The sequence below is a fragment of the Anser brachyrhynchus genome (assembly GCF_964034855.1).
Source record: "Anser brachyrhynchus genome assembly, chromosome: 3".
NCBI lineage: Eukaryota > Metazoa > Chordata > Aves > Anseriformes > Anatidae > Anser > Anser brachyrhynchus.
The window spans coordinates 76,400,608-76,417,582 of NC_137696.1; the positions used below are offsets into that span (position 1 = coordinate 76,400,608).

At 42.4% G+C, this 16,975-nt stretch overlaps 1 protein-coding gene across 1 annotated transcript in view; it reads right to left on the reverse strand.

Annotated features, from left to right (window-relative positions):
• The window catches only part of SLC16A10 (solute carrier family 16 member 10), a 72,836-nt gene extending 59,317 nt beyond the window's left edge, over positions 1-13,519 (reverse strand). The window contains exon 1 of the mRNA XM_080586885.1: positions 12,948-13,519. Within this exon, the coding sequence (XP_080443011.1) occupies positions 12,948-13,284 (337 nt within the window). The 5' untranslated portion in view covers positions 13,285-13,519. The remainder of the gene's footprint in view (positions 1-12,947) is intronic.
• Positions 13,520-16,975: the final 3,456 nt, after the last annotated feature.

Here is a 16,975-nt window from a genome sequence, read left to right on the forward strand (position 1 = left end):
GCAATTCGACAGAGGTAAATACAGATTTCTATAGCCTCAAAAAAAAGGCATAAAATTTCCATAGCAATAATCTACAGAGACAGAAAATACTCATCGGGTTGGAAAGATCCAGGAAGCACAAATTACTCTTCAATTATCCTGCAAATATCCTGCAAAATGAAAGAAATTAAGTCAGCAGGCAGACCTGATAGAGTATTTTTTTTTTTTTTAAGGTGGATTTGAGGTTTGCTTTTATCTAATTATTTTGTGGCTGTGAGGAGGGGAGAAGTTTGCTCCTAGACATACAAAGACTCCATCAAGGTCCAAGCAGTAAAGGCAGCTCTGGGCTACTGTGTAGGAGCTGTGAATAATGACTCCTAGGATCCTGAGGCTGCTCTCCAAAGGCAAAGAAGTGTCAGCCAGCAGCGACAAGAAACATGACTTTCAGGTACCTGTATCTAAAAGACAAAACACAAGTACACCCAGATATCAAGACCAAAAAGAATTTTGAAAACTAACCCACCTATGTTATGTTGAATAAGGGAGAATCAGGAAAACTACATACGTGACATAATGTCACAGGCTAGGCTGTCTAAAGCCAAAGCTAAAAAGCACGTACCTCTTTCATGTCTGAAGATCAACCCAATGTGAACAAGAGTAACTCCAAACCCCAAACGGTCTGGTCATACAACAGCAATACATATTGTACCTTATTCCACATATGTTCTAGCTTTTTGCTGTCAGAAATGTCCACAGAAATTTCCATCTTCAGTTCAATTTTGATCAATAAGTATATATCTCCTTATACATATCCCAAAAGGTTCAACTGCAATAATTATGAATAAAAAAGAAACGCCAGCTTTTACTCATCTATTGTTAACCTTTTTTAATAGTTCACTAGTTCTGACAGTTCTATAAACTTACAAAAGTAATTTCTCTAAGAGCTAAGATGTCCTGCTTATAGAGCAATTATCCAAAGATTAGTGTTTGGTAATTCATTTATTCTCTTCAATGAGCAGAAATAATGGGGATTGGTTTTCCATGACTTTAAGCAGTTCATGCTCATTGCTACCAGATGCTCAAAGTCATTACAATGAATCAAAGCAGGAAAATACATTAATTGGATTAAAGAGTTACTTTTACCTTTCCCTCTTTCCGATTGAAAATGGAAAACCATTTTACCTCATTTAATAAAAGGAATGCAAAAATAGATGTAGTAAAAATAATAGCAAGCCTAGTAAAATAACAGAGGAGTAATCTCATTTTCCTGCATTTCTCTTCTGGTTTGAGTGCCAGGAAAAGCAACAAGTTGCAAACAAGTCAGCTACAGGAACTGTAGAAAGCTGTGCTTCACAGTGGCTATTTGCATCAGCAAAGTATTGAGAGCACCCATACGCACAGGAAGTCAGAGCCCCTACATCTTGCTGCTGAAGACCAAAACAACAACAACAAATTCTTAAGAAATGAATTGGCTAGATAACATTTTTACTTAAGAGAAGTAAACAAGTTCAGGAAGATAAAACACTAAAATACTCCTCTAGGCATTTTCTAATTGGGCAGCACTGACCTTTCCAGATGCTGCTCAGTATCTGGAAGGGGGAAAAGCCTGGATTGAGACACTAATTTTTAAGAAAGTTTTAAGAAAAGAAAGAAGGGGGCCTTCATTTGCATGCAGCAACTTGGGAGCAACACTAGTTGCTCACACCTGCTTAAGCCAAAACACAGCACACTATTCCAATGATCTATTTTTGTATCAACTGATCTACTTTCATAGACACTGAAAGCATTACAGAACAAGAAAGTATAACACAAGTCAAATAAATGATTTTTTAAAACACTTAGTATGCATTAGCTTATTTAAAAATGAGACTGCTAATGTGAAACAATCGGGACTTTTTAAATCAAGAGATCAGCATGTCTAATATTTAGGCTTTAAGCTCAGTTTTTCAGTTGTTGTTCTACTATCTAACCTGTAATACCAATATAATCCAAAAGTATCTACAAGTTCTATGTTAAAAGATGAATACTTTCAAGTTTTACTTGTTAGAATACTGTCTAAAGTCTTTTCCTTAGAATAAGAAAACAAGTGGAAGCATTCTGGTAATGTATTTGCTTATTGTTTGCTTTTTACCTAGAAAACCTCCAAACTTCATTTACAGGTAGTCATCTTCATAAGGTAGACACATGACCAGAAGTGTCAAATGGCATACTAGCCCAGCCAATATTTTAACAATTAAAAAATTAGTGACTGGCAGGCACCAAGTGGCGTCTCCCAGATACTGTGGCAAAGCATTATGCCCTGCCATGACAGCTTGAAGAGCAGTAGTTTCAGAGAGGCAGCAATTTCCAGTTTTCAGCTCCTACCAAATCCGGGGCTCAGCATGCATGCACTCACTCTCCAGAGCCAGGACACAGAAGACGGGCAGCACCAGTCTGTTATGTATAGCTGGGACCCTGTAATCCTGCCAACATCAAAACTGGAAGCCAAGAGGTTACAGATAAGAAAATCACACGGAACAGCTACACCTTCCTCTGAGAACGTGCTTTAGAGCTCTACCAATGTTAGGCAAATAAACTGCTTCGTCTTTCTTGAGGTATTTATACTGATTTTTCTTCTGTATAGCTTAACTTTGCACTTTAAGAAACCACATTAGAGGCTGAAGCTCAGAAATCACACGGAAGACAAGCCATGGAATACAGCTAAATTACTAGCTACACGTGGGGCATCACACAGTTCTATGGGTGTTGTTTGCTGTATGATCCTGACAGGCTCTGATAAACCTTTAAAATAGAAGATAATTCTGACAACAGAAACCCTAAAGATCCAACTAACTGAGTTTGTGATCTCTACTAGCTTGAAATGGTGTGAATGTCAGGGAGTATGGGTTCTGTTACTGTCAGAGCTAAGACTGTACAGATGGAACAGGTACTCGTGTAAACGCATGACATTTTTGTTGTGCCCACCAACAAATATGAAATGCTCAGATGAGACACAGGACATTGAGTGGGAGTCAACTTCCACCTTAAAGCATCCAATTGCAGGTGTCTGTGTGAGCGAGGAGTCAGAACTCCCACTCAAGTCAGTAGAGATCTAGTCAGCACATGTAGGGTAACCTGCAGAGTAGATCAGCCCACCCTGAAGCAGAGGCCTGCACCTGGCCAGCTGAGCAACTCCCTGGATCCCATTGAACATACAACTGGATCTCCATCAACTATACACTGTGAGCTGAATCCGCACCTTCGCAGGTCTCTCCTGGAGAAATATCACTCATTTTGCAGTGCTGCCTGAAAGTGTCCATGTTGCCCTGCATTTCAACACAGCAAAACAGGCAAGCAGAATAAGGCAAAAGGAAAAAACACTGATACAAGCAGTGCACACAGTACTGGTAGAATGTGATGCCAAACACCACTGAATTATTTGGCAGCAGCGCCATTTAGGAAGGCTCCAACTGCACCCCAGTTCTGACTTTCAGAACGTACTTCAGCCCTCAGACAGTCACATTGGCTTCAACAGTCCCATAGTGATCCAAATAAAACCAGGAAAAAGAAAAGCAAGGAGGGGAATAACTATATATAGTTTATTTATTTATGATTTTAGCACATGCCAGAAATAACTGCTGAGGGTGAAAATGAAACTTAATACCTTTAAACCTATACTCCTTAAATCAGAGACCAGCCTAGAGGCTAGCTCTAACATCCCACGGTACTGCTTTTTGCCACAAAACATTCGTAATATACATGACTTACTGAACTGAAATTCATTACTTAGAGTTTCAAAGGATAAAGGCTTTACAATTATGAAATGACTTTAAACAAAAAAATGAGAGTAGCTACTATTAGAAAAAGTAATAAAAAATTGAACACCAGAGTTAGGTCACACTGAATAAACTTCTGTGGATACAAAGAGTAACGCTGTCCCTATCAATTTTGTGCAGTACTGCTCCAGCCGTCCCACTAAGCTGCCCCGTTCTGTCATTGACTCCCTCCCCACTCGGTGCACACCTTCAAGAGTCGGTGATTTCACTGCATGAAACTAAATAGGTTCATTAAACTGCTGCACTATGAACAAAAGATTTTGATACGTACAGGGGTGAGAAAACTGCTAATGCTCCATGCTTCGATTTGTAAAAATTAGGGTTACTCTGATAGGATTAGAAAACTCATCTCAAGCTTGCACATTTAAGCTTCCAGACAGCTTCCTAATGCTGATTTAATTTTCTAGATCACTGCCTGCACCCAGCTGTGTCAGAAATTATAAGCCGATAGTTTTAATTTCTTTCAAGTTTGGAATGCTATGTTGGGTTTTCAAGAGCCTAAGCTACATAAATACTTCAAAGATCGGAAATAACTCAAAGGTACAAAGGAATAAGGGGCAATTTCAATTTGGTTTTTGTGTGCCCAAACCATAAATGCTTTCTTAAAATCAATTTTCTTCAGTTCTGTCACGTGACACCTCAAACAAATGAGCTCAAGGGGCCACAGGCAGTGTTTTCACAAATAAATTGAAACAGAACCTAAAAGTCATTCTAAGTTATATATTCAGCATTTGGGGAAAAATATAGGCACATTAAATCGACCTTCTGGGAAGATTGTTACTCTGAACCATGATACATACCACTGACATGTTCAAAATACGCACCATAGTTCACGCTCTTGATTTCAGTGTCACTTGCTTTGGATGTTAGTATCATTTCTAGGTAAAGCACCATTTACCACACCTTCTTCTTTTCAGGAGAAGAAAAACAGCATTAGATAGCAGCTGGTGTCACTAACCGGCTCAAACCACACTGAAACTAGCATAGTACACACTAATCATGGCAACGAGTAGTCTTTCAGTCTCACTTAGCTTATTGAGATTCTTCTAATCCCACTTTGAACTAAACTGCAATATTATTTGATGCCGTCACTTTTTAATTGTTCTCCCAGCATATTTAATTAGGCAGCAACACGATCCTGTGTTATAAGTAAGCCCTGACTGTACAGCCCAAAAACAGTCAGACTCATGTTTTCAATAGAATTTACAGGCCTCCTGGGGCATATGAAATCAGTTTCTCCTTTATACCAAGATTTTTGTTGTAAAATTGTTTATCCTATATACTACTTAGCTGCCACGCTGACTCCAGTCCAGAGCAAACTAAGAAGCTCTTTAAGAGACATCTGGATCGTAGATGTCTGGATGTAGAAAATAAACAATGCAGATTCACAACAGTCACTCCAAGGACAGCAGAGCTCTGCCATGCCAATACCAGAGAGCACAGACAAAAGCCTCTGACGATAAGGCCCATCTAAATATTCACTACAGATCAGTCTTTAATGAATATTAATGTTCCTTTGCTTTTTTTTCCTTGGATTCTTTGGCTCATAAGCACTCAGCGCAATACTCAGTCAGAGCTCAAATGAGGATTTCTCTCACTAGAAGAAACCTTTTTTCGGTGTTACAGTTGAGAAATGGTGTTTTGCAGCAGAGCAGCTTTCCTACCTTGTACACAAAAACAGTGTTCTTTGTCATCATATAATGAACTTGCAATTATCAAAGCTGTGCTTTGTTCCAAAGGAATGGAATGATCTTTCCTTCTAGGCTGCAGAAGCAGAAAGCTTAAAGATCCCAGTTTATTTGGGATGCTCCACCATGGAGTTTTACCCATGCTCATAGTTACTGCATTGATAAAATAGAAGGAGTAAAGATGACTAAGTATTTTATAAATCTGTCTCCAAACTTCTTTACAATGAAATAGAAAGATTTTTAGGGTACTTATCCAGTTGCATTTTCTATTTGGATCTTTATTAGTGAAGCGTCTTGTATTAAATGACTAAAATTCAAACCATGAGACAGAATAAACTCTACTGCCCGCTTTACAAGTGATTTGCAAGAGCACCGCTAGTTAGAAATTCAAATAATAATAAACAATGAGCTAATGTGCTTTAAATTACTTATTGTTCCTCACATAAACATTCTTAATAATGCAAAAGGAAAAAACATACCCTGGAGTACTTTGGGCATGTACATACTTCAAACTCAACCCTACTGAACATAAGCACACCGCAAAAAATAGTTAGCAAGAAAGTTCACTAGTCCTGCTTATGACAGCCACAAGGCAACAAGAAACTTGCTTTACAACTTGCGGTCCAAGTCCACCTAAGGGAGACAGCGCTCCATGGGATCAGAGACGTGCTGCTAATAACAGCAAGAGGCTGGCGTCAACATCCCAGTAGTCTCTTCCCATGTGTGGGAACTAATACTGATGATTTTTAAATTGGTCCCATCCTTGCTAAAGAGCTGCTACTCTAACTTAGCTATTGCAACAAGTCATTCCTATCCAGTTCCCATGAAAATTAAAGGCGGGATATAAAACAGAGCGTCTATTATCTAATAAATTAGATTTATGGAAGTAAAACAGAATGTAAGATCACAAGGGAATGTTTTCTCATAGCGTTATCCTTTCTGTATACATTTGCTGGAGATTCAACTGCAATAGGCTGCGGCTGCTTTAACCATGTGTTCACAAAACAAAAGATTAAAAATTTGTAAAAGATCTATGACAAAAAATCTACGTTATTCCTTCTACCGCAGCAGCAGTTCTAGAATAAATCAGTTTTATCATCAGAGTGCCACATTAGCTTGGCTGCAAGTCATCAATCCATCTCCTTCCTTACAGTTCATGCAGCAGAAACAGTTTTAAATTGGGCAACGGCTTGCTAAACGTAATGAGTGTTAATTGAAAGTCCTTATTTTCCCTAGTAACACAAACCAGTCTAAGAAACAGTTTTATGAATATTTTGTTACAAAACATGATTTTTGAGGGGTGGGATTTTATTAAAAGTTATCTGTAACCCAGACTGACAAACCCTTCCCTTCTTCACCGTGACATTACATCATGTTTTTTGAAAGTAAACAGCAAGAGAATATCAACAATTCTGACCATCAAATTTTCTTAATGTTTAGCAAACCAAAAACACTTTCACATGACTGATCAAATACTTTTACCAATTCCCATCCAAGTGTTTTATATGTATTAATAAACTAAGCCACAGCACACTAGAAATGAGGAACTGAAATAGAGATTAAGCTTCCAACAGTAGAACAATTATTCCGCAGCTAAATCTGAACCCACCACCCTGTTCCTCAGTTAAGATTTCCTTCATGCTCCTCTTTGAATAGCAAACTTCTGTATGAAGGTTAGGAAACACTAAGTTTCACACAGCTTCTGGACCCTCACACAAGGAAAGGTGATGGCCTAGAGCAGAGCTCTAGGGGAGCAGCGGCGGTGCCACGAGGCGCAGCCGCCAGCGGAGTGATTGCCCCTCAACACAGCGGGTCTCTGCCCAGACAGAGCTGCCGAGGGAAGACGCAGCTCTGCAAGACTGGACCCCTCACCAAGGGAGCAGCAGAGGGACCGCTGGTGGAACTAAACATCTCACCACATGAAGGAAACATGTGAGAACCTCAACACACGGCACAGTGTCAGAGACGGCAGGGACTGACTGGGCCTTCTCCATGACCCTGCAGCTTCAGGAGTCCAAACCTGCAACCACACTGAAGGAACAGCGTGCAGACAGTGCAAGTTAGGGAGAATCCGGCAAAGAGCTGTGATGGCCAAGGAACGTCTGACGCACAGTGAGACACAGAGCCAGGGGTGGTTAGGCTGGGAAGAAAATCCTCACGAAGGGATATGGGGCCAGCGTGCATACCTGAAGGGAGGAACTGGAAGAAGATTGAGCCAAACTCTACACAGTGGTATTCAGTGGAAGGACAAGATGGAATGGTCATGAACTGAAATACGGGAAATCCCGTTGAAACATAAGAAAAATCTTTACTGTGACGGTGGTCAAACACTGGAAAAAGTTGCCCATGGAGGCTGTGGAGTCTCCATCCTTGGAGATGGTCAAAACCCAACCAGGCACGGTCCTGAGCACCATGCTGTGGCAGACACAGCTGCAAGTGCAGTAGCTGCGGTAAATAATTTCTAGAGGTCCTTTCCAACCTTGGCCATTTTGTCATTACCTGAAGTTACCAAATTAGCCCAAACTGCATAAAAAAGTATACAAATTTAGAGGCGTGCTATAATACAGTTTGAGAATGGTCAATCACATTTCAGCATGCAGACCAAGTAGGTAAATAAAAGGAAAGGAGCCCGATAACATTTAAACTTCAAGTGAACCTTTAACAACGCTGCGTCACAAGAGGCTAAAGAAATCAAATAATAAGAAACAAGACTGAATACTACCAGGAAACTAGTGTCTGGAGGCAAAGCAGACTAAGTTAAAAGACAAAAATTACCATTATGGTTAGGCAAACAACACTGGTGCATCTTGCTGAGTCTAGCAAGAGGGTCTATTAATAAACATACAATTTGCTAACTTCCTCTTTAGACAACAGTTATTTAGACTAGCTTAAAATCAGGAAGGGATTTGAGGAACATCAAAGAACACTGGCCAAAATGGATGAATAAGAAACTGAGCAGACTACTGGGACCAATTAACCAAAACAAATTTGAAAATGAAGGGGCAATACATAGTGGAAAGCTTCAAAGCCAGCTATCTGAACTGCGCTACATGCACGTATTGACAAAAAGCAGCCAACATTAGGTTATATCAATAATGCAAAATAGATAGCGCAATGCCATCACAACATGACTTACGCCATAAGACAGCAAAGCCTCATCTGGAGTATGACACACAGTACCTTTCTTCTCCATCTTGCAAAAGAACATAGAAAAATTAGACAATGCCACAGAAAAAAAAATATTAACCTACAGCATGAAAATTGGTAAGACTTGAGAGGTTTATCCAAAGAAAAGACACAGGGGGACACATGTGAAAATACGTACACACACCAGCTGCGCACCACACACACACACACCTGTCCTAAAAAGCCACTTCACCTGAAAGCAAAATGTCAGATGACAGACCAGCAAAACATTCAGATAAGGTATGTTCAAACCAAAGAAGGAAAAAAGTTTCTTCTGCTACTTGGAAATCAGATTGGTTTTCATCCAGGTTTTCTATCTGCAGCACAGTCCAACCACGTGATGCTTCTTACTTGGATTAGAAATGAGAGTGCTCAATAAAAAGTTTAGAAATTGCTGTTTTAGGGTGAGGCTAGGAACCAGTTTTAACAACGTCTAAAGAGCCATCAGGCTACATATTTCTCTTACGAATAAAAAATACGCCAAAGGAAGTTTCATTTAATAGTTTTAAGAAGTTTTAAACTGTTTTAACGTCACGTTAACTCATGAACTCTTTCATTAGTTACTTGGATGCATATAACTAGGTTAGCATAGCTACAGGCAGGCACTAAACTACAGCTAGCTGTTTAGTGCTCCAAGAGCACCACCAGTTCTAACAAAACATCATACACTAACAGCAAATTACACTGCACAACATTCAATAGCATTTTGATTTCATCCAGCTTGTCACCTCATAAAGTACAGTAAAATTTTTGCATTTATGAGGATTCAGTTGAAGGAGATTGTTGAGTACGCAGTTTGTCTGAAAGGCAGCACAGGCAAGTGCTTAACTTGAGGCACCTGCATCTCACATGCAGAATGGTTACAGTAGCCAGTCATTCTTATACTTTTATACCTGTGAAACTGAAGTACTACTTCTAAAGATGGCCATAAAAACTGGTACAAGCACACCTCTTCCTGAAAGTCTTAAAATTTGTCATTTTTGCTGTATTTGCTAATTCATGACTCCACTGAAAAACATATTGCATGCCACAGGACTGTACCAGAATGACAATAAATGAAGGGTCCCACTAATTTAACTAAGCAAGCCGCTCTGATGTGCGCATACTCTATTACAAGCTCATAATTGTCAATTTATAGACTTAATCCTTCTTTCTTTCATCATATCTATTTTATTAATTAAAACAGTCTGGATTTTTATCTGTCAAATCTAAGTCCCGCCATCCAACTTTCATTGCTCCAAGCCAAGGGAGAGTTGTTTGTAGACCACTTTACCCTTTTATTAGTCAGACCATCCTCAAGCCTCCCACACAACAAATTTCCAAACTAAATCCTTGTTTTGACAAGTTTCTCTGAAAAGAGAAAAAAAGGGCTATTAGATTGTGATATATTTCATTGCCATTGTTTTTTTCCCACCCAATTTGTTTCTCAAATGCAATGAACTTTAAACAATGAAAGGACTGGTTTCCTGAGACTGCAGGCACATTTTTCTAGAAGCTTGATACTTAGCATTAGGAACTTTTCCTTTTCTGCAGTTGTGCATCAATTAGCTTTTGAACAAACAAGGAATGGATACACAAGGAAACAACAGAAGCTTACAAAATGCATTACATAAGCTATGAAAACAATTATATTTTGAGCAATATAATTAACAAAATATCGTATACAAGTTATGTTCAAATTTTTTCATCAAAACTATGTCAGAATCAGGTGCCCCTTGGAGAGATTTTGAATTTGTAAAGAAGTTTGCCAGTTCTTCCAGTAACAATCATTCTAAATCCTGCAACAATGTTAAGTGTAGTTACTCAGCTTGTTTACCCAGCATGGATTCTGCACTCTGGAGATAGCCCAGCTGCCTTGCCTGTACTTTTGGTTCCTTCCACTCCTTATTTACAAGGCTTCTTGACTGCATTCTCCTCCCTCCTGCCTCCTCCTGTTTTGCCTTTCATGCACATTAAGTATTCATCCATTAAAAAAAATAACAGAAATAGCATGTGCTATAGTCTACTTCATTCCTCTTTGCAAGGAAAACACAAGGCAACAGACAACTACTACCTTGTCCTAAACAAATACCTCCAGCAACAAGCATGCTTCTGGCAACAGCTAAGTAATTTTGTAATTATATTAAGAAGCTGGATTCTGTGGTACTATGGATAAACAGCTGGGGTCCCAGAAGAGGTGATCTGGAATATTTACGGTTCTCAAAAATCACCATTCTGGATTTTAAAGGTGACCTCTCCTCAAAGATTAGAATATTAAACTTTATATTTCAAAGCAAAACCATACAGCAAGAAAACTTTCACGACAAATCCCACTTTTCAGATCCACTAAGTCCGACTCACAAACACAAGCTGCAGTCAGTTTGAACAAGAGACTAACTAGATTAAGCACCATCATCGATACCCCTGTGAATGATCTGGCTAGGGTTGTCTCCAACACTAAAATCATACTGACTTCATCCATTTTCATCCATTAGTCATCCCTTCTCTCTCTCTCTAGTGTGCCATCTAACCCATCAGTGGTTCAATAAAAGCAACCCTAAGAGCAGTTTGCCATTTCTGATCATAAATCCCCTTTCTGACAAGCTAAATAGTGCATCAAAGTTTTAGTTCAATCTGACTCTCAGTCTTATCCTCATCAAGATCACAAACAGCAGACAAGCAGTTTAAGACAACAAAAATTCAACATCAAGGAACAAAAAGCCATGTTCGACAGCTGCTGCTTAGTCCTTACGGCGCCTGCCCTCATCAGGGTACTCTCAGGTGTGAGAAGAGAGAGCACCTTTATAGCTACGGTTCTGCTGATCGCAGGAGGCACTTTTGTATTTGCAGTCCCTTCTCCTCACAAGCACACAAGTCATCTAGCCAAGGCAGCTATTTGAGGCCATTTCCCCTGAACCTACACCTGTCTGAATTTAAAAAAAAACAAGCAAAATGAACATCATCTGCATGACCGAAACCATAGCACACCTGACAACAAACAAAACAGAACGCAGCTGTAGCTTTTTTTTTTTAAAACAAAATTAGGAAGAAAGAAGTGATGCAGATCACCGTGACTGCATCCAACAGGACTCAAAACTCTTCCTGCTTTTCTGAACAGGCTGCAAAACAACTAGGCTACAAAAACAGGTCCCACCCCCCCTTCTCTGAGGCTGAGTGAAGTGTCAAAAACATGGGTGGAGCACGCCCTCAATCCCACCTCACTTTAAAACCAGTGGCGCAATTACTTTTCTGGAGGGTAAAAGATAATCCCAATCCTCCCTCCTCTTGTTGATTGTTTTGACTTTGACACCATAACCTAACGAGTCACATTTTTTAAGCACAAGGACTCTATTTTGAAAGGCGGCCAGTAAAGCATCAGGTCTCCAAAAGCAGCAGCTATCCCTCTGCCCCACGAAGGGAGGGAGCAGCAACCACCGGTGTCATTTCTCACTCCTGACCTGCCAGTGGCTCCCAGCCCCGGGTGCAGGTGTTTTGGGCACCTCCTCTGACCAGGCACCCGGCCCCGTGCATCCATCTGCCGCCCGGGGCAGGCGCTGTGACAGCTGATGTGGGGACAGGCGCAGCACCTCACCTTCCTAGCTCAAGAGCTGTAGAGCTACATACCTTACCTGGCACCACAAGCAGCTGAAACACCGGGGAGTGCAACACTTCGCGCTCCACCACAGCTTTCTTACTCGGTGCAGAGAGAACACTTGCCTTGGTTGTTGACTCGAGACAGAGATATTGCTGTTAAGTTGGGGGGAGCAAGGAGGGAATGGGTTCTCCTCCTGCACCTCAACTTCAGGCCCAGTTTGCCCCAGAGTTAAGGAAGACGATTTCCAAAGCTCCGGTAAATGTCTGTAATAACTCCGCACTGCAAGTTTCCTAGAAGGCTAACACCTCTGCAGGGCTATTTCACTGGAACGCCTTTTTTTTTTATTATGGAAAAACAAGAATACATGAGGCAACGCTGGTTGTTTCAGCGCTCCTTATTAGTACTTTGAGCTGCGTGTTTAACGAGCGAACTCCGTTCTTATTTTCCACGGCAGACTAGTCGCTGTAAAGGCGAGAGGCAAGAAGCACACACCCCACGCCAGAGCACCGGGCGCTTCTCCAGGCGCACACACGTGAAGCTGAGCCCGGCTGAGCCCGTTCGCACCGCGTGTGCCCAAAGCGGCTGCGGGGAGCGGGGACGGCAGCGTGGCGGCACCAGGACACCCCGGGCCTTCACCAAACCCCATCCCCTCGGCCGGAGCCCCCCGGGCCCGGTCAGAGCCACCACCCCCCCGGCGCCCCTCACCTGTCTTGAAGGCCATCTGCCGGTCCTCGCTGCCGCCGAAGAGCTGGAGCATGGAGACGAAGAGGACGCCGCACGAGTTCTGGATGCCGAACACGGCGCCGTTGCACCACATGGCAGCCAGCATCACCACCCAGCCCCAGCCGCCCTCGGGGGGCTCGCCGGGACCCTCCCCAGGTCCCGGCACCTCCGGCCGGGGCACGGCCACGGCTCCGCCATCGCCGCCCGCCGGGCCCCGCTCGCCGCCGCCGCCGCCGTTCTCCTGCCGCAGCCCCGCCGGGGGGGCGCCCGCGGGACCCCCCTCGCCCTGCGGCGGCAGCTGCTCGCTCACCGGCGCCATCCTCGGCCGCCTTCCTCCTCCTCCTCCTCCTCGCAGCCTCACCCCCTGGCCGCGGGCATCCCCCAGGGCCGAGGAGCCGGCCGTGCGCGCCCCCGACCCCCCCCCACACACACACGCGCGCGCGCGCACGAGGCCTCCGCCGCGCGCCGCCGCCGCCGCTTTATTTTAAAAGGGGGGAGCCCCCGGGGGGGCGGCAGCGGCGCGAGGGCTTCTCCCCGCTGCTGATTGGCTGGCGGCTGGGAGGCGGGAGGGGTGGGGGGGGCGCGGCTTCGCCTCCCTTCCCTTGTCCCGTTCCCCCCCCCCCCCCCTCCCGCACCGGCGATAAGCGCTCGTGGCTGGGGGGGGGGGGGGGCGTGAGGCTGGGAGGCGGCCGTTAACGGCCGTTAACGGCCGCCTCCCAGCCTCACGCCCCCCCCCCGCCCCGAGCCGGGAGGAGGAGGGAGTAAGCGAGACCCCGGGTCTCGAAGCGAGCCGGTTCCCCCGCGGGTGTCCTCCTGCCCGTGTGGGCAGCGCCGCCGCGAAGCGGTGCGAGAAGTTTTTTTTTTAAAAAACCTGCCCCTGCTGTTTGTTAACGATAATAAAGTTTAAAAAAAGGCAAAAAAAACTACCCCAAAATGCTAAGCGAGGGGCGCCCCAGCCGTCCCCCCCCCCACACACACACACGTGTACGTTAACGGCCGTTGCGGCTCCCGCTCGCCTCACGGCCCTGAGGGAGCGGCTCTCCCGGACAGCTCCCACCTGCCCGCGGCGCCTTACCCACAGCCAGGGGTGACCGCGGTGGAACTGTTTCTCCCCGGGTTTCTTTTCTTTTCTTTTTTTTTTTTTTTTAAGAAGAAAGGAAGAGAAAACACCACGCTTGCACTCTTCGTGAAACGCTTCCCGCTTGTGCGGAGGCACCAACGCTTCCTCTCACCCTCTGCTCCCCACAGCCAACGGCCGGGGAAAGCTGAGGACAGGGGTGTTAAAATGGCAAGAGTTTTGACCGCTGATCCTACCTCCAAACTCCCAACCACCCGCCTGGGTGTGTGGGTGGCTGGCAGCCACGCACGTCACAAGCAGTTGGGGCCTGCTGAGGAAGAGCTTCTTGAAGGAAAATCACCAGATCAGACCCAAACCCCATCATCCTTCCCCATGGCACCTGGAGGGTTCCCCATCAGGACCAGGGTGGCTGCTGGCAAATATCTGCCACGCCATTCAACACGCTTGCTGCCCACTGAAGTCTCTTCCTTTTTTGTCCCTGTACCTCCTTCTCCTTCCTACCTACCCGAGGCCACAAGGGGAAATAATACTTGTTCCAAAATAAAGCACCGTGCCTTGTTTTGTACAAATTACTCAGTCACTCTCCACGTGAAAGTAGGAGCTAAAGAAAGAAGAAAAAAACACATGAGGACGTAGTGGAATCCCATGCAATAACACACATCGAATAGGTGTCGGATCTAAGAATGCTCGGCTTTGGGAATTAATCAACCTTTGATTTTTTAAATCTACATATCTAGTATCCTCCAAATTGTCTTAAAATAAATTTTAAAAAATACACATGATAAAAATTAAATACATTTTATAGATGCACCAATCTTGCCCCACACTCCATTTGTCTTGCTAACCATGCCGGTCTAGATTAAATATAAACACATTGAACATACACATACAACAACAGTAGAATGTGGAACAAATAAATATCCCTAACAAAACATAGTATAGTTGTATCAATTACATAATAATTGTCAAAACAAATAGAACTTTTGGCCAACCATTGGAAAACACATCTGTTCTCCCCAAGGAACAAGTTTTAATGCCTGTGAAAAACCCCAAACCTATCGTTAGCTTAAGTATGGCCAGAATAGTTCGTAAGCAGTTTAACATGCAGAAGTTAACACTTAACATTCTTCAGTGACTCTTTGTCCAAAGGTTGCTCTCCAAATCTTGCTGAGCGTTCTTACAGTACGTCTGGCTTCACCCAGCACAATATAACTGTTTGGAGCAGTTCAGACAGAGCAAACCTTCTTTAGAAACCAGATTCAATCTTCATTATGTCTGTCAACAATGATTAACTTAATTAAACTTTCGATTGCGTTGAAATAAACAAGGGTGAAATCCAAGACTGGATCTTAATGTGGCTAATCAGAAGGGTCCCACTTCTACAGGCACTTCAATGTTTTTCTAACTTTTAGCTAGACTCCTCGGATCACTTGAACTACCTTCCTGAATGGGGCCCCGTGACCTATATGATATATAGTCAAACTAGCATGAGGCAAGAACCACTTTTTTTTTTTTTTTTCCTGTTTTGGACAGTGCTTAGTTAAGCATAAGACTAATTCCTTCTCCATATGTTTTTCAATATAATACGTATGTGTTGCAGTTTCATTTCCCTGTTTTCCCATAAACACTGTCAATTAATCCTCCCACTTTTTAAAAAAATCACATCCTTTATTTTTAAAACCATTGTGAACATATTGTGTGCAACTTCTGCTTCAGGACATTTTTATAATAGATTCTATTTTACAGTTGTTAAGTGTTGCTTTCCCCCGGAGTAGTATGAAATGACTATTTTCCCTTTCTCCTCACATTGTTGGGAATGTAGACTCACAAAATCTGGTTCTCCAACACATATGATTTTTATAAATTTGATGGATATACTTATTTTGCATGTTCCTTCAGTACTCTCTATCTTATTGAGCTATTGCTATTTATAGTAAGTCAGAAAAAAAAAGGTTTATATTATCAAAAAATAGGGCAGGTGGGGCTTCCCTTTACATGGTCTCTCTAGAAGTGTTAAGTAGATATCTACGGAAATTTAGTACCACTTTGGTCTTTAGTACACTATGCTCCTGTCAAAAACTAAGTCTCTTCCCTTTCAAGACAGGTCTCTTGAGATCCCAGCTATTTCCCTCATAGTTCCCAAGAACAATGAAGAGTCACCCTTCGTAATTAGATAATTTTCAATCCCCAGCTTCCACAGAAAATGTACTTTGCAAACAGAACAAGGGCAGGTTTCACTTCAGTTTGATTTCTAAAGTTTCTGTATCCCAAATATGCAAAATAAAATCATTGGAGTTTAAATCCTGCTATCAAAGAGTTTTTTTTTTTTTTAAAAAAAAAAGTATTTGAAAGAAAAAAAAAAAGAAAGATGAAGGAAAAAGATTAGCTCAGGAAATATACCTGAAAGAAACCCTGCACAATCACAAGAAAAATAGTTAGAAAAAGAAGGGGAGAAAGAAGGACAAAAAATGACAGAGAATTGCCATAAAAATAGAGAGAGCAAAGAGACTACAGACTTGTATACAAATTACTGTATCTATTTCAGCTAGATGGTTGTTATGAGCAAGAAAAAGAAACAAACAAACATATAAACAACACAAACAGAGAGGAAAATGAAAAAAAAATCAACAGAGACTGACTAAGCTGAGAAATACCAATTTCAAACTAAGATGTGAGAAACATCTTGGTTTTGTCTAAGATTTTCTTGTTGATAGTCATTTACTTGTTCTGTATGTTTTATTAATGCCCTGCTGCTGATAAAGTAACAACAATTGTCCATGCAAATTTCTCATAAACCATTGAAAATAGACCAATACCTCAGTAGCTGTCATATGCAGCATCCTCTTCCAGCATAAGGCATGTTTAAATTACCAACTACTTAAAAACATAAAATAATTACGCATATAATTCAAGTATGCTGCTAGTGACGCAT